The 24,138-nt window shown below is 34.9% G+C and overlaps 1 protein-coding gene across 2 annotated transcripts in view; it reads left to right on the forward strand.

Annotated features, from left to right (window-relative positions):
- Window positions 1-6,669: 6,669 nt before the first annotated feature.
- ITPRID2 (ITPR interacting domain containing 2) overlaps window positions 6,670-24,138 on the forward strand; it is a 37,349-nt gene continuing 19,880 nt past the window's right edge. The window contains exons 1-9 of one of the 2 annotated variants that reach the window (XM_077154365.1): window positions 6,670-7,001; window positions 7,351-7,396; window positions 10,737-10,786; window positions 11,580-11,636; window positions 13,614-13,653; window positions 13,737-13,835; window positions 15,030-15,238; window positions 16,955-17,655; window positions 23,978-24,050. In XM_077154365.1, coding sequence (XP_077010480.1) covers window positions 6,794-7,001; window positions 7,351-7,396; window positions 10,737-10,786; window positions 11,580-11,636; window positions 13,614-13,653; window positions 13,737-13,835; window positions 15,030-15,238; window positions 16,955-17,655; window positions 23,978-24,050 — 1,483 coding nt within the window. In that variant the 5' untranslated portion in view covers window positions 6,670-6,793. Of the gene's footprint in view, window positions 7,002-7,350; window positions 7,397-10,736; window positions 10,787-11,125; window positions 11,313-11,579; window positions 11,637-13,613; window positions 13,654-13,736; window positions 13,836-15,029; window positions 15,239-16,954; window positions 17,656-23,977; window positions 24,051-24,138 lie in introns of those variants that run through there. The other variant, XM_077154366.1, reaches the window with a different exon arrangement.

Here is a 24,138-nt window from a genome sequence, read left to right on the forward strand (position 1 = left end):
CATTTTGTGGGCATTTTTACAAGAAATGCTTATGAGTTTGGTACCACTTAAGTTTTTAAATATACATCAGTGTTAGATACATAGTTCATCTAGTCACCAACTTCCTTTTTCCTGGGCTTTGTAAAATGTTGAGAGGAGATTTACATGAACATTTATAATTCCAGATATATATATATATATATAGTAAACTAATAAATTAAGAAAGTTAAATTCCAAATGACTTCAAAGAGGAAGTGAATACATAACCAAAGCTAGAAATTCATTTTAGGAAGAAAAAGTGTTTTAATACACTGTCCACAGAATAGCACAGTATTATAGCTCAGAAATGTATCAATGTCATGCACTTGTTATGTTGTACACTACATAAAAATACATAAAATATACTGATATCACTTGGTGCTGAGCATGTGGTACTAACAGATATACGTCTTTAAAAGCTTCTTTGGGGTGCACAGATGGTTCAGTGGTAGAATGCTCACTTTCCATGCGGGAGACCTGGGTTCAATTCCTGGACCAAACCCTCCTGCCCCTTCCCCACCCCCCCAGAAAAGGATTTTATGATTCATCAAAGTGTCAGAGATCTTTAAAAGCAACATACTAGGTAGGACTAGAAAGGAAAAGACAAATGATTGGTTGCAATTTGACCATTAAGTTTTCACAGAAAAATTTAAAATATTGGGGGGTCTTTTCCATGTGTAATTATGTCCAGTAAAGAGGATTTCAAAACCTCCTCTGAGTTGTTTCATGAATTCATGAAACAGACTAAATAAAGCTTATTCTGTTACATAATCTTGCTTCACTCCTTTGTTGATGAAGAATAGATGAGCCATTCTTACCTGTTGCTCAGAAACACCAGAGAATTCAGCCACTGAAAAGAAAATAAGCTGTCTACAACATTTCAGTGTAGAAATGCATTATTGGTATTGTTTCTTCAATAATATTTATGTAATGAAAATTTTTATTTTGGGCTCTAAGATCTTGGTACAATGCATTATTGTAGGGAAGTGAAGAAACTGTGATCCAGTAATGGTGAAATTAGTAATAAAACTGACAAGTCTTTAATATGCACAAAAGCAGAAAGTATAAACTGATAACTTACCCAGATTTTATAAACAATTTGGTAGGCAAAGTTTCAGAGTTATTAACACCTGCTTCTATTTCTGGTGCATACTTATTACGAAAAATAAGAGAAATCAAACTAGCGGATTGCTGTGGCATACTAATGCTTACTTATGAGGACAAGGAACTAATCTAATAATTCTTGAGTTTTTGCTAATGTGGGAGGACTATGAGGATGATTGATATGTTTGAATTTGCAGACCTTAAACATGCAATTTTATTACTTTATATACAATAACGCACTACAGTGACTTAAAGGACAATATGAAAGGACCAGACTGGGTCAGACTGACCTTTCCTAATGGTCCAATTACATGATTTATAATAAATCTTTGACAGTTTTTGAAGCATTTACTAGTTAAGTAACATTTTCCTTTCATTATTTTTTATCCTATTGCAAATAATTTCACTGGTATCCTTGGAAACGCTAAGAGTCTATTGAGGGGAACAAAAAGATGTCCTGTTGAAATGAATTTTAAAAATACTGGGTTTTGGTTGTTCTTGTTTTTAAGTATGAAGAACACCTCACATCTTTTATATTCATTGTAATTGGAGAACTAGAGAGATGTAATATGCAGTGTTTTCCAAATTTATTTCATCTGGAATTCTTTTCTCCAGGCAGTTCTATGGAAATATAAAATATCACTCTGTTTCTTTTATCTGCAATTCAACTTCCTTCTATCTCCTTTCCCCCTTTTGCCTTAACAGGGGGTGAAATTTGTTAAAACTGTGACTCGACCACTTTCTGATCAGATTCTAAATTACCAAGATCTTAGAGCCCAAAATAAAAAGTTTCATTACATAAATATTATTGAAGAAGCAATACCATCATTAGAACCCAAATGCCTTAGTCTACACAATAGAAAATCTTGTTTTATAATTTTGAGGCATGTGAAAGATCTGGAAAGGCAAAAATAACTAAAGCGCATAAAGTGAGCAAAATTTTTCACTTATGATTTTGGCTTTTCCATTTAAAACTGCCTAATTTAACCAGAGTGTGTTTTCTGTCCTAGCCTGAATTTAGGCCATATTAAAAGTTCATCTACATAAGCATGAAGATGCATGCCGTTTACTAGGATAAGAATAATCTTCCCACTTGAAATTGATTATTTTTTGCCTTCTGCAGTATAGTGATCTAATAGCTGCAGTGAGCACCTGCTTTAGTTCACATACTCCTCACAACAACTCAGAAAGGTAGTTATCACGATTGCTCTCTCTCAGGTGAAAAAAATGATGCTCAGAGTTATTAGCTGTCTTGCTCTAGGCCATACAGCTAGATAAGTTTTCAGATTTTGGTTCAACACCAAATCCCCTACTGTTTCCACTATACCATGCTGGAAGGAATTAGCCACATCTAAGATAAATTTGTTTCTTCTTTCACCCTGTAAGCGGCAGTAACTCAGGCAATATTATTTATATGGAGCTTTTGCAATGCAGATTTGCAGTCGGTCTACAGTACTTGTTTGAAAAAATACCTTTGTAGAAGCCAACAGCTAGATTCTTCACATGTGTAGCATTCATTATTGAATACATGAAGCATCTTGTGCATTTAAAAAAATCTCAAAATTGAAAATGTAATTAAAAGCCCTTATTTTTTAAGATGATGGCATGCTGTTTCAAGGGTTTCTTTCTCTAATATTTCTGCACCCTCATTATTTTGTACCGAAAATTGCCACATAGAAAAAGCATACACTTGTGCTATTAGAGATTCACTAATTCTTATACTCTATTCTAATGTTGCCTGCCAGCATTTTTTTTTCTTTATTGTTTTACTCTAGTGGTTTGGTTTTTAAAGTTAAGCAATGGTTCATTATTGCCTTTCTCAAGAAGTCTTTGTTGCTGTTGTCTAGATGTGCATTTAAGCAATAACAAAACCTAATGAAATAGGCCTTACAGAAACCACCTCTCTCAGCCTTCACGGAACTGAAGAAAGATAGGTTCTTGCTCTGGATTAGGTTTTGGTTTAAGGGAATGTTGTGGCTTGTTTGATCTTTTCAAACCATTCAAACTTTTTCCATATCAGCAGTAAGGCTATTTCATGCTCTTCTATTCATGTGTTCACTGGAATAGCACTTTTCATTTCCTTCAAGAACTTTTTCTTTGCATTCATAACTTGTCTTTTTGGCCCAAAAGGCCTTAGCTTTTTGCCTATCGGCTTACTTGCCTTCCTCACTAAGCTTAGCCCTTTCTAACTTTTGATTTAAAGCAAGAGACATGTGACTCTTCCTTTCACTGGTATACTCAGAGGACATTGTAGGGTTATTAATTGGCCTAATTTCAGTATTGTTGCATCTCAGGAAATAGGGAGGTCTAGGGAGGGGAGAGAGATGGGGAATGACCCGTCTTTGGACCAGTCAGAACAGACCCACATTTATCGATTAAGTTCCCCATCTTATATGGGAACAGTTCATGGCACTCCAAAACAATTATCATAGTAACATCAAGGAGCACTGATCACAGATCACCATAACAGATATAATAATAATGAAAAAATATGCAATATTGCAAGAATTACAAAATGTGACACAGAGACATGAAGTGAGTGATGCTGTTGGAAAATGATGCCGGTAGATTTGCTGTTTGCAGGGTTACCACAAACCTTCAATTTGTAAAAGAAAAAAATACAGTATCTGCAAAGTGCATTAGAACAAAACATGTCTGTATTTATTTCAAGAAGGATTCACTGTCCCTTGGGAATAAGTGCTGTACTAAAATTGTAAGAGATGCAAGAAAAATATTGAGAAATGTTCTTTTATTTATTGTGAAATATAACATATATGCAAAAAAGCAATAAATTTCCAAGTACATTTTAACAAGTAGTTATAGAACAGATTTTAAAGTTTGGTATGGGTTACAGTTCCACAATTTTTTGTTTTTATTTCTAGCTGCTCCAAGACAATGGAGAACAAAAGAAATACCAATATAATAGCAGTCATACTCATTTGTTAAATACTGTCTTCTCTGTCATATTCCTTCTTTTCTTTCTTTTTTCTTTTTTTTTGTGAAAAATAACATATACACAAAAAAGCAATAAATGTCAAAGTACATCACCACAGTTAGTTGTAGAACAGATTTCAGAGTTTGGTATGGGTTACAATCCACAATTTTAGGTTTTTACTTCTAGCTACTCTAAGGTACTGGAGACCAAAAGAAATATCAATGTAATGATTCAGCACTCATATGCAATTGTTAAACCATACCTTCTCCGTATAACTTCATCAGCAACTTTGATCTTTCTCCCACTCTTTAGGGTTATATAGCCCTATGCCCATTCTAACTTTTTCATGTTGGAAGGGACTGTCAGTAATATGGGATAGGGGGATGGAACTAGTTGATATTCTGAGAGGCTGGTCCCTCTGCATTTCAGGAGTTATCTAGTCCAAGGATCCATCTGGAGGTTGAAGGTTCCTGGAAAGTTACCCTAGTGCATGGAACCTTTGTAGAATCTTATATAAGAGAAATGTTCTTTACTCTCTCACAATTTATAATCTGGCTGAGCAGCCAAACATACCCCTGGAGGCCATTAGATAGTCATATTATTTACTGTGCATTTCACTCCCCAAATAAATACTAGAGACCTTCCATTGTAGATCAGGTAACTGTGAGAGAGATGCTATCAGGAGTGCTGAAATAAAATGAGAGTTAAGGACAAAGTTAGCAAAAGCATGGGAAGATAATAAAATTGAAGCTGGAGAGCAGCAGATGGGTAGGGGGTAGTTGTCAGGACATATATTGCTCATCTTGGCATTTGACTGGTCCTTGTAGTGACTCTTTTTCAGGACCTCCCTCTCTGTCTTTTTTTTTTTCTCCTGGTAGCTAGATTCTGGCTTATCTGGGGGCATTAAAAGGGTTAGATGCATTTTGCATCGAACTCTTGAAGGCTGAGGAGTCTAAAAATTAAGAAAAGATCCTTTAAGCTCTCTAATTACTTTCTCTAATAGAAATTCCAATCCAATGTGATACTGGTATCATCATTGGAGCATCCCTTAAATATTATGGTGTGTGTGTGTGTGTGTAAATCAGGCCCAGTGTAATATTATGACAGTTCTTGAAAGCTACTCTGAATTTTAGATTTGATCTTGTAGGTGTTGGTAAACCATTAGAAGTTATCATTGATTTTAGTAAGAAATAGGACATTTTGGAAATTTTGAATTGGGAGCTATGTTCTAGAACTATAGGAGGAAAAAAAATGGAGGCAGGAAAATCAACATGCTATTGTAGTTGTCCAAGCCTTTTGATCAAGTGCCTGGACAAAAACTGGGCACTATTCTACCCCAAAAGCATCTATATTCTAAATCTCCAAAAATTAATGTTTTCTTTAACTATCAATTACACTACATTAATCACCGTGTAATTCTAATGTTTCCATTTGGAATTTTACCAATGACTTTAATTTCAATATTGGAAGTCAGTCATATACTGAAACAAATTTCTTCCTTAAAATACTACCTTTATGCAAAACAGACTTTAAATCAAATTAAGAGTTAAAAGGTGGTCTCATTTGTTCTTCAGATTATAGTACAATGCAATAAAAAATTGGAAGCAGTAGTTATGTCTGTAGAGTGTTTAGATATAACATTTAGGGGAACATAGCTGCTTGATATGTCGCATTGTGTCTGCTCTTGGATAAGATTTGGCTAAGTTTTTCTAACCATGAGATTAAAAGAATAACAAAAGGGGATGATCAGACTCACTTTAAAAATAGTTCTGAATCTTGACATCATTTTATCTTGTAGCACCAAAATCGAGACACATATTTTTATTTTCCAACCAATTCTTGCTCTATTTTCCCTCACCTCTCAATGTTCGACTTCAGTGTGGAATTTGCACATTAAATACTATTCCTCAACTCATTTTCATCATACATCGTTATGATAAACACGATAAATAATTTTCCTGAGCACGAAACTAGCATTCCACGAAGACTGGTCTTCTTTAAAGGTTTCGACATTTTGACTAAATTCAGAAATACCAATCGTGAGCCTTCCTTTTATCCTTATCCACAACTCCTTGGACACTACATTCAGGCGCCGCCTCAAAGATTAAATTTGAGGGAGCCCAAACTGACACTTGTTTTCAACGTAGCGAAGAGGGGGCGTTTTGTGAGACTTGGCCTTCCCACTTCATTTCTATTTCTGGATGAAGGAGGAGGAGATGAGAGGAAGAAACAATTATTAAGAAACAAATCTGGTCCACCCCGCTAGCAGTAGCGTGCTGCAGGTCTCCTCTCCTCCGCGCCACGGGGCCCCACACCCGGCTCCCGCCCGCGCGCCCCAGGCCGGAAGGGGGCGTGGGACGCCTCCGAGGGAGGGGCGTGCAGACGCGCGGCGGCGGCCGGCGGGGCCCGGGTCGAGTCAGGCGCGGCTGGGGAGGCGGGAGGCTGGAGGCGGAGACCGGGGGTGGGGGGGTGGGGAGCTGGGGCCGGGCCGCTGGGCTCTCTCTCGGGCCACTCGGCTCCTGCGCAGCGCCCGGCCGGCTTCATGTGAAGCGACGGCCCTCCTCCCCCTCCCTCCCCTTCCTTCCCTCCCTCCCACCCTGTCCCCTCCTCCTCCCGCTCCTGCTCCCCGGGGCCCCCAGTCCGGCCGGGTGCTGACAGCAGGGGGCGGGGGTCCCCGCCGCCGCCACCGTGTCTCAAGCAGGCTCCGGCTGGGGCTGCGGAGCCCCCAGTACAGCCATGGACCGGCCCCTGGTGGCGTCGGCGGAGGAGGAACTGGAGTGGCAAGTGGCGAGTCGCAGGAGGAAGGCCTGGGCCAAGTGCCGCGGCTCCTGGCAGGCGTCAGAGACCGAGGATCTCTCCACAGAAGCGACGACGCAGGACGAGGACGAGGAGGACGACGACGAGGACCTCCCCGGCGCGAAACTGCCGGCGGCCGCGGGAAGAGGTGGGTGCGCCCGGAATCCGGGAAGGGCTGGCGGGCGTGGGGGACACGGTGGTGCGCCTTGGGCGGGCAATCGTGTGAGTTTTGGAAGATCCTCCGGTGATTGATAGGCCGAGGGGAGAGGGCGCACTTCCGACCTTTAAACACGCGCTGTTGACAAGGCGTCTCCAGCGTCAACTCGGACACTCCGGGTGCCATCTGGTTTCCCTTCAGATGGAGACCAAGACATACATGTTACTTAGGCTGCATTTTGCTCCCAGTAGCTTTTCCTCCACGGATGTGTCCAGGTTGACTCCGCCGTCGGAGCCCCTCCGGGGTCGGTAACGAATTGTCTCTTCGTCCTATCCCGCAGGAAACGTGCCCAACGAGAAGATCGCGATATGGCTCAAGGACTGCCGGTGAGTCCTCGCTCGTGCCACCCGCGTCCCGGACGGAAACCCGCGCCGATGGGACACCCGAGTTGAGTGACTTGGGCCACCGTCCCTCTGGGTTCCATGGCCATTGTAAGCTATAAACCGGAAAGTGAGCCGGCGGATAGCTTCCTTCTTTAAGCGACTGCAAATGGAAGGGCTGTGACCGCCGATTATTATGGTGACTGAGTTGCCTTTAAAGTTGTTAGGACTGCAGCTGTCCATACGTGATCTTAACATCAGATCAGAAACCCGTTCACTTAATAATGCCACGTTATTGCGTATGTCGGTTTTTTATCTGAGAGAATTCTCACACATCAGGGTATTTTATTTTGCTTTTGTTTTGGCATCTGTACATCTGGTATCAAGTGATTTTCCTTTCATGTGTCTTGTATAGGAGTTTTTACTTAACTGTGCTAACTGTGCTTTAATTTTATTTCTGTGCCTTAATTCTGTTTGGAGAACTATTAAAACTTGCTAACTTTGTTCTTGTAGTTTACTTTTTCTGGACATGGATTTGTCAGATGGCACTGGAATTCACAGAAGGGAAATAGAGCTTTGAAGGCCTCCAGACTGCACAGATCTGTTTAATTACATGTTTGACAACTGGTACAAAAATATTTGATAAAATACAGAGATGATGAATCATGTTGGAAGTAAATGTGACTACAGTAAAATGTGCTTGTTTCATATTTTAATTATGTTTTCCAATTTATTTGCTAGTTCTAAAATATCGTGAAGATTTGTTGGTGTTTGCTTCTGAGTATTTTTTTGCCTTTTCAATTTAGGCTTTTAATATTATGTTCAAGTATCAGTATTAGGAAAATCTTTTTGTTTTGAACATGATTCTCATATGTGCCAGTTTATTTTTCACTGCTAAAGGCAGATAAAATATTGGTTACTATTATATTGACATCCTGTTTTGATGAATTGACTGCAGACTTACTAAGCACTCTTCATTACAGAGCTCTTTAATCTTTCTTGGGGCTTTCCTAGTCCCTTGTGAGATTCATTGAAATAAAAGGAGATACTCAGAGAGGAATATACTGCTTGAAGTCCTTGGGCTGTTCATTAACATTTGACCTGTAATCTAACCCTCCCATTTTCAGATTAGGAGAAGATGACTTTAGATATTAGGTGACTCCACTCAGAGCGTGGATCAAAAAATCGTAAGAGTGTGTCACTGGTTTTGTTAACTGTGAAATACCAAAATGATGTAAAATTTAAAAGCTTGAAATTTTAAATAAGCATATTCAGGACCTTTTAGGGGACATACTGTGAAAATATCTTTCAAGTTTCCTCTTAGAAATGTAGCAAAGAGGATGTTTTGTTACTTTTACTCAGGTCTTTTCAAATCCTCGGTCTCACTCTTGATTTAAGCATAGTACTAAGTTTAGTATTGGCTTTCTCTTGGTGTCTTAAAGTAGGTTTAGCATCACAATAAGTTTGTCGTGGTTGATTGTTTAAATTCACGTGTCCAGAAGAATTAAAAAGGAGCAAGAGAAGCATCATTATATTTATTATAATGTGAAGTGATTAAGATTGTGTAAGAATTATATCAAGTAGACAGTAAATAAGTCAATTGTTAAAGTGTATCATTTAAGACAAATGCAGATAAAGGCAGATGTTGCATTCAACAAGACACAATCCCTGAAAATTCCAGAATTCTCCTTTGAAAACTATGAAAGTTGAGTGTTTTCATGTTTACTACTTCCTCACAGGTTTCCTTGTTGTTCCTTAGAATTGCGTCTATCCCACACAAAGGCAACATTCATTTGCACTGGGGAACGCTAGAATACATAATCTTTTAAAGCTGGTTATATTATCACGAATTTGACTGCTGGTGACTTCTCTTTGGGGGGATAGCAACTTAGTTTCCCTCCCATTGTTGTACATCTCTATATTTTGTATGTTATGGAGCCAAATGACCTCAAGACAGCATTCCCCCCCCATAAGTTTTTAGATGTTCTTTGTTTTCTTCTGTCCACATCCTCAATAAAGATACCATGTTTCATTCCTTAAAGGGAGTCTTTATTGTGATAAGCATTTTTTTTTTTGCTTAGTTGAAACTAAGTTTTAATTAGCATCTAAGAAGGGGTGGACTTTGATAGAATTTGGAAAAGACTTGTTTTTGAAGGAGAATGCCAGGTATAGTCTGCTTATTTGCCATTTTCTGTTACTGCACAGATCAGTATAGACATCTGCAGAAGGAGAATACAGTATTTGGGCCTAAGAAAGTAGCCATGAGGGGAAATAATAGCTTTCTAATGGCCTAAATTCAAATTTTATTAAAATATACACAAAAACTTAGTTCAAAAGTTGTATTAATATCTGCAAGGTAATTGCTTATGATTGTTTCACATTTCAAAAGCATTAATTGCCTAAAAGAGCTGCCTTTGCTTGTGGTGTGTGTTGCTTGGATAAAATTCCAATATTTACTTGGCATTTCAATATATTTCTTCTAAATGGATATTTTCATAATTGATCTCTGTCTAATAGGAATTTGTAACAGTTAGAAATTGTTTCTGAAAACAGATTTGTATCAAAAAACAGAACTTTAAAATAAAACAATGTGTTTCTTAGTTTAATTTAGTTTTGAAAAGAAATGCAAAGTATTTTTTTATTTAAAAAAGAGATTTCCAAGTCATCTGTGTTTGAACTAAAGAATTTTAGCAATGGCTAATTGTTCTAAATATTGATTTTCAACTAGACGTGTAATTTCTTTTCAGAATTAAGAAAGAATGTGTATTTTTTAGTATAAAAACAAAGTGAATCTCAAGCTTTTCTATTTATATAAAAAAATAGTTGTTGAGTAGTGCTCTGAAATGCTGGTGATAGAGACACAGATGAGGCTTAAGGAAACTGCTGAGCTTTATTTCTTACTAGACTCTGGCTTTTTAATTTTATTCAGCTTAGGTTACCTACCCCAAAGATTGGTTTTGTTTTCTTTTAATTGTATTTCCTATTTATTGGGCAGGATTGAGGGGAGCAGATCTTTTCTTAATGCTTGTTGTCATTCTCTCTCCCTCTCTTTTTTTGTAAAGAAAATGCGAATTCATATAATTTATAATTGTCATTCTGCTCCTAATTGCTGACAACTCGGAGGTATGGTTAAATACTTCCTGGTGAACTGACTTGGTGATAGGCATTTGCTTCATTAGTAGGATATTACTTATGTAATACACTTGCATTCCTTGTGTGTTTTGGGAGGAGAGGTAAACTGTGATTAGAAACTTGTTTAGCTATAACCCTTTAAGTAAGATTGCACAGTGACAACTCTCCCAGCAGCTTTTCAAGACTAAGGCATGTTATGTTTATGTGGTTTCAGTACACCTTTGGGAGCATCACTGGATGAGCAAAGCGGTAGTACACTGAAGGGTAAGAGAAAGTTGTCTCCTAAACGTCTTCATTTAATAGGGTTCTACTTCATTTTTTCTCTGACTGAAAATATGCAGATGATTTACAAAAGTGGTGTGCATGTTTATAAAAATGTTGCTCTGAGAAATCAAAAGGTAGAAACTCTATCATAGACTATAAAATAGCAATGACTTTAAGCAAATTACCAACCTTTCTACTATGTGAAACTTATGTACTTATTGTTCACTTAGACATTATAAAGTTTAGTTAAATATAGAAATAAGATATGAAATATAAGGAAAATATATATTGTGTGAACTAGGTCAGTTTAGTGCAACATTTCTTTGCTTACATTAACTGAAATTGCCACACCTGAAATTTAGTGTAAGAGAATTCTAAAGTTCAAAGTACAACAAGATTGTGCAGGTAGTGGCAAGGTATATAAAAAACTTTTACAGTATTGGGAAAATCTTGCTTGAGCTCCTGCTTTAATATGAGAGGGTAAGAGGATGATTACTCCAGAATCTGGTTTTCCATGAAACTCGAGGTATGCTAACTAATTGAGCATTTTCAAAGGATAATAAGTATAAAATAGCATGTAGACTAGTTCTGAGAACTTTATCTGCCTGCAAATCATGTCTTCTTGAAATAGTATAATCAGAACAATTTCTGAGTATATCCAGGTTCTGAAATATTTCACTGTATCTTAAAAAGATATTTTGCTTGGTCGGTTTATTTTAACTAAAACAATAATTTTATATAAGATTGGGGAAGAAGAGAACACCAGGATGAATTTTCAGTTTTTTTTTTCCAGGTGTGCTTCCAAGAAATGGAGGAAGTTTTGAAGATGATTTGTCATTGGGAGCTGAAGGTATGTTTGTTTGTTTTTTTAAAGAAGTATATTTCATATAATTTCAAGACTTTAAAAAATCTGAAAGTTGAGCATTTTCATTTTTGTGGTTCTCAGCTGAATTTAAATGTCTTGAAAATGGCTTAGGCATGTTTCATGGTACCTTGCATTTACAGGTTGACAATCTAGCCTGTAGGATACATGGTCTGATAAACCATTGTGAAATATTCGTATGTCTTCCTTGGACTTGGATTTTTGGAACAAACAGTGGTGATAGAACTGAGGGAAGAATTATCCCACAGAAGGAAGGAAGCTTAAATATTGATATATGAGAAAACCCAAATTAAAGTTTATTTTTGGTGTGAGTTAGCTGTATGTCATACTTACAACTGGAGTTTGTCTTTCTCTTTGCATTTAAGTGTTTCCAATCTTTTCCTTCTTCCTCTTTTTCCTGATATTTAGGAGATTAAAGGACAAAGACAAAATAGAGTTAGTAGAATTTAATTAGAAAATATAATGCTGAAAATCTGGATGACATAAGCATTTAGAAGTATATTATGCTGTGTTTAAATTTTCACTCATTATATAATCTTTTCCTGTGAATTAATAACAAAGCTTTCTGGCAATGCAAAATTAAGACTTTATAAAAATAAATGCTTGTTTCACTAGTATTTTAAAAGCAATTTTAAAGACCTTTGAGCATGTTTTATTTCATCAGGTTGACTAGGTTATTGGCAGCTATAGAGCTGGGTTATTAATGTATGCTTTTAAGAGTTAAGGATTTTATTAAATCTTTAAATTCTAAGCTGATGAATAGTGAATTAATCCACTGAATTTAATGTCCTTGCTCTTTTGCTATTTGTCAATCTATAAAATAGATTATTTATTTAGCACCTTCTAACAGAAGACTCTAGAATATCTGAACATATTATTAATATTTTTATTTCAGTTAGTAAGGTTTCTGGGACTAAACTAACTACAACTTACTGCTTCCCATTTAGTAAAATTGAAAACATGTCCACCGCTATTAAAATGCATTTCAATATCATTGTGTATCCTGTTTTTAATACCTGCTTTGGTAGTTTCATAGTATTGGGTGATTTCATGGAAAACCAGAACCTAAAAGGGAGTCCCCAAAAAGAGTGGAGCTATTATGTTATTTTAATCAAAATTCCTCCAAGACAATTTTCACTCATTCAGTAAGTATTTATTGAGTGTGATATGTTAAACACCTTTCTAGGTGCTGGATATACAAAGAAACATAAGAAATTGCCATAACTACAGATCTGAAATGAAAAAAAGTATCAAGTGTCCTGGAACAGATATGTTTGTAATTAAAGTCATTCTTTACATTTGTTTATAAAGGTTAAATGCAGTAAATTTAACTCCTTCTAAACAAAATTTATCAGGTTAGAAGTTGTTAAGCTGGGGTAAAGTTGAAAGGCAATTGTTAAAACTGATGTTGAAATAAATAGAAAATTTTAAATTATGTATAAGAAAAATTGATTATAACTGGGATGACCTTTTAACCTAAAAAATAAAACAAAACACATCAGATCATGTATACTATTGCCATATATAATTTTCACATTTAGATAATACTCAGTCATGTTTTCTTCTTAAGCTTCTTTAAAATTTAATATTCACTACCACATATACCAGATACATGGTTTATATTTTCTTCTTATCATTTATCTTTAAACTGTTAAACACAGAAATTTAATTGGATAGCCATAGGTCTTTTTAGGTATTCAAGTGTAAGCAGTTAGTTTAATTTGCTAAAAAGAAAAAAAAAACACCCTCTAAAATCTACTGGTCCTGTGCTTATTGCTCTGTATATTATTTTTAATGATGTAAATTTAATGAGCCAAGACAAGAGTGTAGCATATTAAGCATTTAGCTATGACATTGTGGCTAATTTGCTTTCTTGATGATTACAGCATACTGGTCACTGTCCTACTAACAATTTTCCTGTGTATTTATTCTTTTTAACTCTAGCCAACCACCTACATGAAAGTGATGCTCAAATTGAAAACTGGTAAGTAGCTTTATTTGTTCTCTTCCTTTATAAAAAATGAAAAGCATTTTCAAAAGTAAAGTTTATATAATCTGTATTTATAGCAATAATATTTTGGCAAAAGAGAGAAGACTACAGTTTCATCAAAAAGGGAGAAGTATGAATTCCACTGGATCTGGGAAAAGTAGTGGAACAGTCTCAAGGTAACTAATTATGACATTATATTGGAATTATGTTATAGGTAATCTACTCTTACCACTTTTTCAAAATTCTTGAAATATTGAAAATATTGGCCTTAATATTCTGAAATCAGATGGAATCCAAGGTATTTTCTGTACCAGCAAAACTGACAGAAGCTTTTTTTTTAATTGAAATTAAATTAAAGGCAACAAAAATGTTTTAATGGTACTGAAACGCATTAATGAGTATTTGAATGCTGTTAATAATATGAAAGAGGAACTATATAGTGGGGTAACTACTTCTAGAGTGCCCAAATTTTCCAACAGGAGACTTCAGCTAACCCTGATCTAAAAATCAGAATAAACTTTTCTATTTTAAAGCTTGATATTTAAGCATAGATTTATTTTCAACATACTGAACAAAAGATCTTTAAAATACATACTAAAAGAAGCCAATATTTGTGCTTGTAGAATCAATTTTAACTTGTCCAAACTATTGTATTGGAGTCTGAGTATCTTTCTGAGATAAATTGAAATTTCCTTTTGTTCATGGTCCATCTCTAACTTTCCTCTTTTCTTCAGTGACCCACACAAAGCACGGGTTTAGCACTGATATGAGAGGGAGTGGGGAACACTTGTTTATTTCCCAATAGAATTAGGGTAAGAAGTTGCTTTTGTAAACTATATTCTCCTTACCTTACTCCTATTTCCTGAGTGGGAGTAGTTAGAGAAAAATTGAAAATAAGCTCCTCCCTCATTTTTCTGAGATCAGGTTACTGGCTGATTTCCTCTTCCAGGATAGCCAATGAGCAGATCCGCTTATATTCCACAGAATGCCCTTTAATACCGACGTCTTACCGTCTTCATTTTTCTACCTCATCTGTCCTCTAATTGTGTTAGCTACTTTACTGTGAATTTCTTAAAATGGCAAAAACGCTAAGGTGAGGATTCATGTAGATATCTCTAAGTGTGTTATTAGGGGTGAGCTTTTACCCAACACAAACGGCTTGAGAGAATGGACCCTTTTAAAGGGTTGAACATACAATTTAGTACACACCGTGTATAAAGATGTTGAAATAAGTAATTATTTAAAGAGCTTAAGTTGTAGAAAAAGATACTATCAGAGGAAAGCAAGAATATATATTAATTTATAACATGATGTGGACCATAGAGCTATCCTATTTTGATGTTTTCTTTTTCTTATTTTCTTTGTTGTAGTGTTTCAGAATTGTTGGAACTTTATGAGGAAGATCCAGAAGAAATTCTTTATAATCTTGGATTTGGACGAGATGAACCAGATATTGCTTCTAAAATTCCATCAAGATTTTTTAATTCATCTTCATTTGCCAGAGGGATAGACATTAAAGTATTTTTGAGTGCTCAAATGCAACGGATGGAAGTAGAAAACCCAAATTATGCTTTAACAAGTAAGATTTTAAAGTGTTAGTAGATTCTTTTTAAAATTATAGCATTCACTGCAAGATCTAATTTTTAAAGCTTTACTGATTTCTAGGAATTACATCAGAAAGTTAACTAATGAGATTTAAAATAATTATGTAAAATAATTATGTAAAAGGATTTAAATAACTTTTTACTTACAAATGCCTTTTTTAAAGTGTAGTAAATGTTTTACTTATTCTGAATTTTTATTATTCTGTTTAAAGAGGTTTATTTACCTATTCTCCCCTACCTAATTTTTGACATATTTAAATGTTACCATGTCTTACTCCCAGAATCTGATACTATTACTTATCTTCAGATGATTTGTGTTCAATAAGGAAAGCAATAGCATTTAATTGTAAACATTAAATGAAGTCAGTCAATTTCAGATGCTTTTCTGTATATTCAAAATAATATGGCTTGACCTTGGCATCATGAGGTGGACAGTGCCTTTCTGACCAAAAGGGGGGAAAGAAGTGCAACAAAATAAGGTGTCAGTGGCTGAGAGAGATCAAATTGAGAAGTGAGGCTGTACTGGAGGCTATTCTTATGCAAGCCTCAGCTAGATATTGCTAACTGCCATGGTTGGCCAAACTCCAGCCAACATCATTTCTTTTAACCCTAAAGGACACCTAGGGCTCTATTTGAGATCCTACAAAAGTTGCATGCTTTTGCATGAAAACTAAAATCTTCAGGTAGTCCCTAGGCCAGGTAAGTCCTGACACCCAGAAGTCCCTTTATCTCCAAGAACATCAACCAGTTCCATCCCCCATCCTATATTGTTGACACCCTTTTTCAGCATGAAAAAGGTTAGAAGGGGCATAACCCAAATATCCCTAAAGATATGGAAAAGGATCAAAGGAGAAGGAGGAGTTAGAGGAGCTAAGATTTAACAAATGAGTAGAACTACAGAATCATTATATTGGTATTTCTTTTTAGTCTCCAGTGTCTTGGAGCACCTAGAAGGAAAACCTAAAATTGTAGAATTCTACCATACCAAACTTGATATCTGTTTTGTAACTACTAGTTAAAATGTACTTTGAAATGTATTACTTTTTTGTATTTATATTTTACAATAAAAAATGTTAAAAAATTTAAAAAATGAAAAAAACATAAAAATAAAAAATTACGGCTAATTTGATAATTTCTATTCATGTTTTGTCTGCCTATTTTTTTCTTTGTTGACCAGAGGTGTGAAAAATGGGATCCCTAAAGGGTCCATGAAACAGCTTTATATCTGTGAATCTCCTCCAAATTGGGTATAGAATATGTACTAGCATACCTTTTCTTAGGAGAGCATTTTGGAAAGGTCTTAATGAAGTTGAAAACATAAAAGCAGAAACACAGCCATAGATTGATAACAAGTCCTTTTTATATTCTTCAGTATTGCTATCATGCTTTGTACTTATTTCTGATTTTTTTAAATATAAATTCCAATTCTTAGAGTAAAACACCTTCTGCCTCTCCCTACCCAATAAATCTAGAAAAGGTATTGTTAGATGAGGAAGAATGTTTTTTCATAATTTTTGCAATCTAAGTTAAGTTATTGGAATCTTAAACAGTAGTATAGATTATATATATATATGTATGTTGTACATCTGTGTGTGTCTATGTAGCTATATATATATACATATATATAAATTTATATATGCATTTACATATATATATGCATTTATATGAATTTAATGTGTTTTCTTTTGTAGGCCGTTTTCGTCAAATTGAAGTGCTTACTACTGTGGCCAATGCATTTTCTTCTTTATATTCTCAAGTCTCGGGAACTCCCCTGCAGAAAATTGGAAGTATGTCCTCTGTGACCTCTAACAAAGAGGCAGACTCACCACCACCTTTAACTCGAAGTAACACTGCAAATCGTTTAATGAAAACACTATCAAAACTAAATTTGTGTGTTGATAAAGCAGAGAAAGGAGAAGGTAGTAGTCCTTCCCCAGCAATTGAAAAAGCAAAGATGCTAAATGTTTCAGTGATTGAAGAAAGTGGCAACAAAAACGATCAAAAGTCTCAAAAAGTTGTAAAGAAGAAAGACTCATCTTCTATGTTAGCTACAGTTAAAGAAGAGGTTTCAGGTAGTTCAGCAACTGTTATGGAGAATGAGGGTATTGATAGACTTTCCGATGAAGCAAATAGTAATTTTAACCAAGATACTGAAAGTGTACAAAGTAAAGAATTGCAGCGTCCTGAAAATAGACTAGATGAGCAATCTGGTATTATAGAATCTGATTTAAGTAGCGATTTCAACATGTCCAGCCACACTGAGCTGAAAAATAGCAGTGAGTTGAAAAATGTCCATATGACCACACCTGAAAAAGAGCTATGTGCACCGCTGACAAACCCATCTATAAGAAATATAATGATACAGCAGAAGGACTCCTTTGAAATGGAAGAGGTAGGTAAAAAAATTACTGGTACCTCTTGCAAATGGTGAGTTAGGAAAAGAAATGCCAAAATATGTTATAAATGTTATGAAATGAGAGGTAGCTAGTAGATTTATACTAGAAAAATATATTTTGCAAATATTACTTTCTGGGTTTTTGTTTTGTGTTTCACAAATCAAGGATTGATTGCAGGACTGACTATGTAATGACAGGGTTAGGGGACAGTTCATCAGCTCCTCTAGATCCACTGTCATCCACTAGCTGATGTTTGGACTTTAACACCCTTTCTCTCTCACATTAAGATTTTAATGCCTAAAAAATCCTGAGAGAGTATATTCAAAGCATAATCAAATAGGGGTTTGAGTTCTGTCTTTGCCACTTAATTGCCATGTGCCTTTGGACAAGTTTTTCTTAATGTATCTCAGTGATAAGGATACTTGTGATGAAGGCTGTGAACATAAGTTTTAATAAGATATTGTAAAAAATATGTGAAGATTGTATGTGCCTAAAGAGGGGAAGGTAGAGAAAAAGGTTTGAAAGGCCATCAGTTTTTGGCTCCTCTACAGTTTGCTCAGTGATGTTCCTGCTACTTTATATAAATTTAAAATGGGACAAGATAAAGATGTCCAATTAGATGAGTTCCTTTAGCTAAAACTGCTTTTGCATAGAGAGACCTGAAACTTAGAGCTGTAGAGACTGGGGCAGGAAATTGGACTTTACCAAGCTCCCACCTGGTGACAAGCTCTCTCCAAGGCCCTTGAATTACTCTCTCTCTCAATTTGTAAGGCACGCAGTGCTGGTCTCATTTTGCACGCAGGGAAAGCTAGGCATATGTGTAGAGTTGTGAAGAGTTGTAGCTACAAATTATGTGTAACTTTCTTTTTAAAATTTGTTGTAGAAAGATTAGTTTTTGTAATCTCACTAGTATTAGAATCCTATGCTATGGTTTTAGGAAATTGGAAAATGGAGTAATTGATTCTGCTTATAAAATGTGTGTGTATCTGTCACATTAGTGAAAATTTTTTACTTACTGCAAATTTTTGCTTGCTGTTATGCTGATTTTCTTTTTTGTGTCTCTGAATGTATTTTTTTTAATAATTTAATCACCACTGAAAGTAAAATAAAAAGAACAGTAATAGCCCTTTGTACTATTTTATATTTTCTTATAAGCTTTTTGCCCCTTTATTTCTTTAAGTATTTTAAAGCTTCTTATATTTCTTTAATTCCTAATAAATTTTAGTTCTCATTATATTGAGTACAGGAATACTTCATCATTAAAACCTCTTTTGGTTCCACTTCACTGTTTGATGCCTGCTTGACTTTGTTTTGGTCCAAAACTTGTGCTATCACTCAGATAATTAAAGTGCATGTTCTTGCCTTGTATTAAGACCTGTCTTATATGGCAATGAGATATGCTCATCAGAGGTTGTTGTTTTAATACAATAGCAGAGTATTGTGTTAGATAATTATGAATCTGGCCTTAGTGACTTAGACTGGAAGATAACTCGTGTATTTTCAAATAAGTGAAAATAATTCCTTTTTAATTTCTAGAATTCCTGAATTCAAGACTATAGTTTATTATTATTATTATTAAGGTTTCATACATGAGGTCTTTTAACTGTTTTTAATGTGATAGCTGCATTTGGGTGTAAAGTTAACATTTGGTGACATTAGGCTATATATTTTTGCTCCCTCTGCTGGCAAGAGCAGTTAATAAAGAAAGTAATATGACATTGAAGGGAACATTTTTTTGAAGTGCAAGATTAATGCTTTGGTGGTTGTAGAATAATAGATTTTTTATTTCAGAATGGTCACCACTGCTACATAGTAAATATGGGAAATTTTAAGGGTAATGAATCCTTGTTCTTCAGATATATTTTAAATATAAATTAAAAACCTCCTAGAATTGTACTTTAATCCCATTGGGAACTTTAGAGAGCTTGTAGAACAATGGATAAAGAAGGGAAATAATGTATTACTTTAATTTCCTCTTCTCCCAAGCATGATTTGAATCATATTGACAAATGATGAGAATAATCTTATTGAAACAAACTTTTAGATCCCATTTAAAGTAGGTGGTTACTTTTTTGTTTTGTTTTGTTTTATTTTTGACTCCTTTCCATTGAGGTTTGATTCCTGTTGGGATTTTTTTTTTCTCTAATAACAGCTAGTTTATATAAGTTAGTGCTCTGCGTGTGTGTGTGTCAGTAAGCCGGTTCTTGACAGATTAACTGAACCTCAGCTGTTTTGGGGTGGCTAGATAGGAGAGAATGTTGCAGACCTGGTTTTGTGCATGAAGCTGTCTAGCCTCTCTGAGGCAGGAGGTAAGAATTATTACTAGCAAGAGGTGGCCAGACTCACTTGACAGTTACTGGGAGCTAAGAGAGGGAAAATTTAAATGTAAAAAGATAAATAGATGACCAAAACTGGTCCAGGCCTATGGGAATGAAACTGGCCTTGAAAAAAAAAAGTCTGGGACTATTTCTCAATTGAAAGTCATTTTGCCTTATAAAAAAAGTTTTACAGACTGTTTTTTAATGTTTCAATGTGTCTAAAATTTGTGAAACTCTACTTTTGAGTTTTCTCATTCTCAGTGACTTGCCTGGGTTATTTTTGAGTTTTCCATGAACGATTTATTTTGAAAATACATCGTGGTAATTCTTTGGATTCACAGATTAGTGGGATGAATGATTCACAATTAAATCAACCTTGTCCTACTCAATAAGCAATTATTTCCTTTTAGATGTAAAGAAAAATTTCTCACACTTCGATGTTGCAGTGGAAAAGAACATTATCTTTGTATATCTGTGGACAAGTTTGTTCTGTCTTCTTGCTCTGTAAATTAATTTATATTCAAATATAGCTAATATTGGGTGTATACATAATATTTTAAGGTACTGCAGTTTTAGTAACTGATTCTAGTCCTGTCTTCACACTGATTGTTGATTTAACTAAGGCACTTCATTACTTATCTTTAGCTGTTACGTTTAAAATTTTCTATTATATTTTTTGGCATGAGTTAAAATAATCCCAAATCTATCAGATAATTGATGGATAAAGTTGTTCCTTTGGCCTTCCAAGTTTCACTGTTTGTTTTTGAAGGAACTATTGTGTGGGCAGTAGAATATGAGCTCTAGCACATGGCGTGCGTGGATATCTGTTACCTCAAAGCCCAATTAACCACTAAGCTTTATTTGCTTTTTTTCTAAAATACCTGACCCAAGTTAACATTTTAAAATATATGTTTCTAACAGTAAAAGTCAGTCATATATAGTTGTATGTGTGTATGTAAAACTTGAGAGCCTTTTTAAGAAAGAAATTTGCAAATAGTTATAGAGTAATAAGCTAGCACAGATAGGGATCTTTGAATTTCTATTCCACTTTTCTCAACAGATGAGGAAGCATTTCTGTTTTTCCCCACCTCATAATGGATACTCTGTTACAGTTGTCATTCTCCACTACTTTCTAGGGATGTAACATTTCCTTTGAGATCTGTTCCTCACTGCAGAGAGTGGGTGGTGTGGAGAGATCTGGGAGAATGGCAGGAGAGGGAGCTGCTCTGAATCATTACTGCTTAACTATTTCAAAGTACTTTTACTTACACTCGCATTTGATTTTCATAAGGCTCTGAGAAGTAGGAATCTTAATCTTTATTTTCCAGTGAGAAAACAAATAATTATCATGGATAATTATTTTAAGTCAGTTAGCCACTAAATGGCATGAATAAGACTTGAATTCAGGTCTTGATAAAAACCTGCTACATTGACTATACCATAATAAGTTGCTAATGGTCAGAATGGTTCACAGGGCCAGAAATTGGATAACTCAGGTTATCTGATGCACAGCCTCATATATTGCTTTGGAAAAATATTTCCTCTGAATTTTTTTGAGGTGACATTAAAAATTAGACAATTGTAATTTCTGAAGCTCTAGCTTTTGTTTTTTTTTTTTAACTACTACACATGGCTTTGATCTTTTGAGGAAAAATTAACTCAGATAAAACATCCACACATTACTGGTTCTAAGGAACATAATATAGTGGCATTGTGCCTAGGAGTTTCATCTTTATCAAGATGATATAACAGATATTACCCCCCCAAAAAAAATGTAGGTGCCTGCCATGTTAGCAGCGTTTTGATTTAGAAAACTGTGTATTTTTTTGCTTATTAAAATATTTTAAAAATGAAGTAGCCCAAATACATGTTTCTCTAAAGCTGTTTTCATAATTTGAAATCTCAAACCACTGAGACAGGTGATTTGATCATTTTGGTTTAGTGTTTTTTTTTTTTTTTTCCTTTTTACAGTGAACGATTTTGGACTTAATCAAAGATTAAATAATATAATATAACAACCATCCACTACTCCTCACTCAATTCAGCTATTAATAGTTTTCCATTCTTGTTAATTTAAGGAAAATTAACTATAGCAGATAACCAGAGTTATGAGGATTTGAAACCTCTAAATAGGGGAAAATCTGCCACCTAAATGTAAGTTCTGTATTTGACATGGAATCCTCCATGGTGTACACCGTCTCAAGTTTGACTACTTTCTTTTGCTTATGGTGACCAATAATAAAACATAATCTAATAAATTCAGCCATTAGCACTAGCATGTCTGTTTCTGTTTCAACAAGTGGTACTATGATTTTGCTTAGTGAGAAGAATGATTCTGCTTTAGTAGTTGTATTAGTAAAATGTGACCCTTTCAGGTGTTTGTTTGCTTGTGTTTTGAGTGCCCTTTTCTTTTACTTACTTATGGAGTTTATAATGAAAGGAAAGTGAACTTTTAAAATTTTATTTTATTATAGAGTTACATCTTGAAGGATAGTGTATGAGGGTATATATTAATTAAAGTCCTGTTATTCTTTTGTGACTACTTCTTAAGTCTAGAAATAAAAAGAAAATATCATAATTCTACATTTAAAAAATTTGGTTTTTTCATAATGCTGTGTCTAATCTGAGAGTCCTAGATATAATTAAAGAGGTATTTGGGTTTCTGTTATGCTTTTGTGTCTGGTTGATATTTACTTTACAGAAAACTCTTTGAAGTAGGCTAGGCCTGAATAGAGACTAATAATAGACCTTTTGTTGAATATAAGAATAAAATGCATTTTGTTCCCTTGCATACAAAACAATGGTTTTCCTGTTGAACTTGTGTCTTCTACTCTGAAGGATATACTATTACAATTTTTAAAAAATAAAAGAGAATAGTAAACTCTCTTTTATAGACCTGATATAAAGCTGATTTTTTAAATGCCTAATGTGCTTTCCTTTTTCAAAAGATTAATAAGTGGTTTCTTGGAACTGTGTGGAACAAAGATGCCACAAAACAAACTAGTTTTTAAGTTGGGTATTAATATGTTTAGCCTTTGGGCCTTTTTTAATGTTGTTCATTCCATTCTTATTCCTATGTGATATTTTTTATTTTTATTCTTAAAAGATTCATCATTCAAAATCTCCAGATTTCTATTTAAAATCTGTTTATTTGCTCTCTGATTTGCATGGGTCAAAATTCCATCTGTTTGGCTATGCTCACTTTGCTAGGATGTTAATTACTATTTTACTTATTAAATATTACAAGATAAAGTGATGGAAATGAGTTCATTTCATCCCCAAATGTCTACTCTTACTGTAGAGTAAGCTGTGCTAGATCACATAGAATATTTTAGAGGGTAGAGGTGGAGAATAAGGAATGTGAAAACTCCTAAGTTTGTGTGGTTGTGCAAGTAGGAAAAAAAAAGACATAGCACAAGAAAACTTCTGTGGGTATGGTACATTCTTTGAGCATAATTTTTAGAGAATTCATTTTAAACATCTTCCAACATTTTAGTTCTATAAGAAACCTACTTTTCCACTTACAACTCCCAAGTTATGTCTTAAAAGAAAACTTATGTCTGGTCCAAGGAGTCTTACACATGAGTGATTTTTTTGACACCTGAAAATTTGGAGACTTTTAGAAAATTTTGCAGTGGAAGCACAATTCCATTTTTAAAGCTGCAAGACTTTGTAATTGCCTCACTGCGTGTCAGTCATGTCTGCTGCAATGAGTGTATTAGTGTTTCTGCCAGGATTGACCCTTTATTATGAAAGGCTAACATTCAGAGAATAACTTTTTCTTTAGCATCTATTTTTCACCTAATAGTAACTTAAAAAACTATGGTAGTTTGTACATGCAGTGTTTTATTTTTATTTATCTTTGCCATCTACAAACTTGTGGTGCTGTTATTATTAACTAGACAGTTGGCATTGTGAGGCATTCTAACAATTTCAATATAACATGTCTTACTTGATTTAAATATATATAATGCTTCAGTGCTCTAAATTTCTTCCTTAGGTTCAAAGTACTGAAGGAGAGACTCCTCATGTTCCAGCCACTTACCAACTAGGTCTTACCAAATCAAAAAGAGGTAAGTAGACGAATATCCACTAGTTTCTGAGAGCAGCATGAAGTGTTGTAAGTTGATTTGATAAAGGGGTTTTATCTATCTGAATTTT

This window comes from Tamandua tetradactyla, chromosome 3 (assembly GCF_023851605.1).
Source record: "Tamandua tetradactyla isolate mTamTet1 chromosome 3, mTamTet1.pri, whole genome shotgun sequence".
Lineage (NCBI taxonomy): Eukaryota > Metazoa > Chordata > Mammalia > Pilosa > Myrmecophagidae > Tamandua > Tamandua tetradactyla.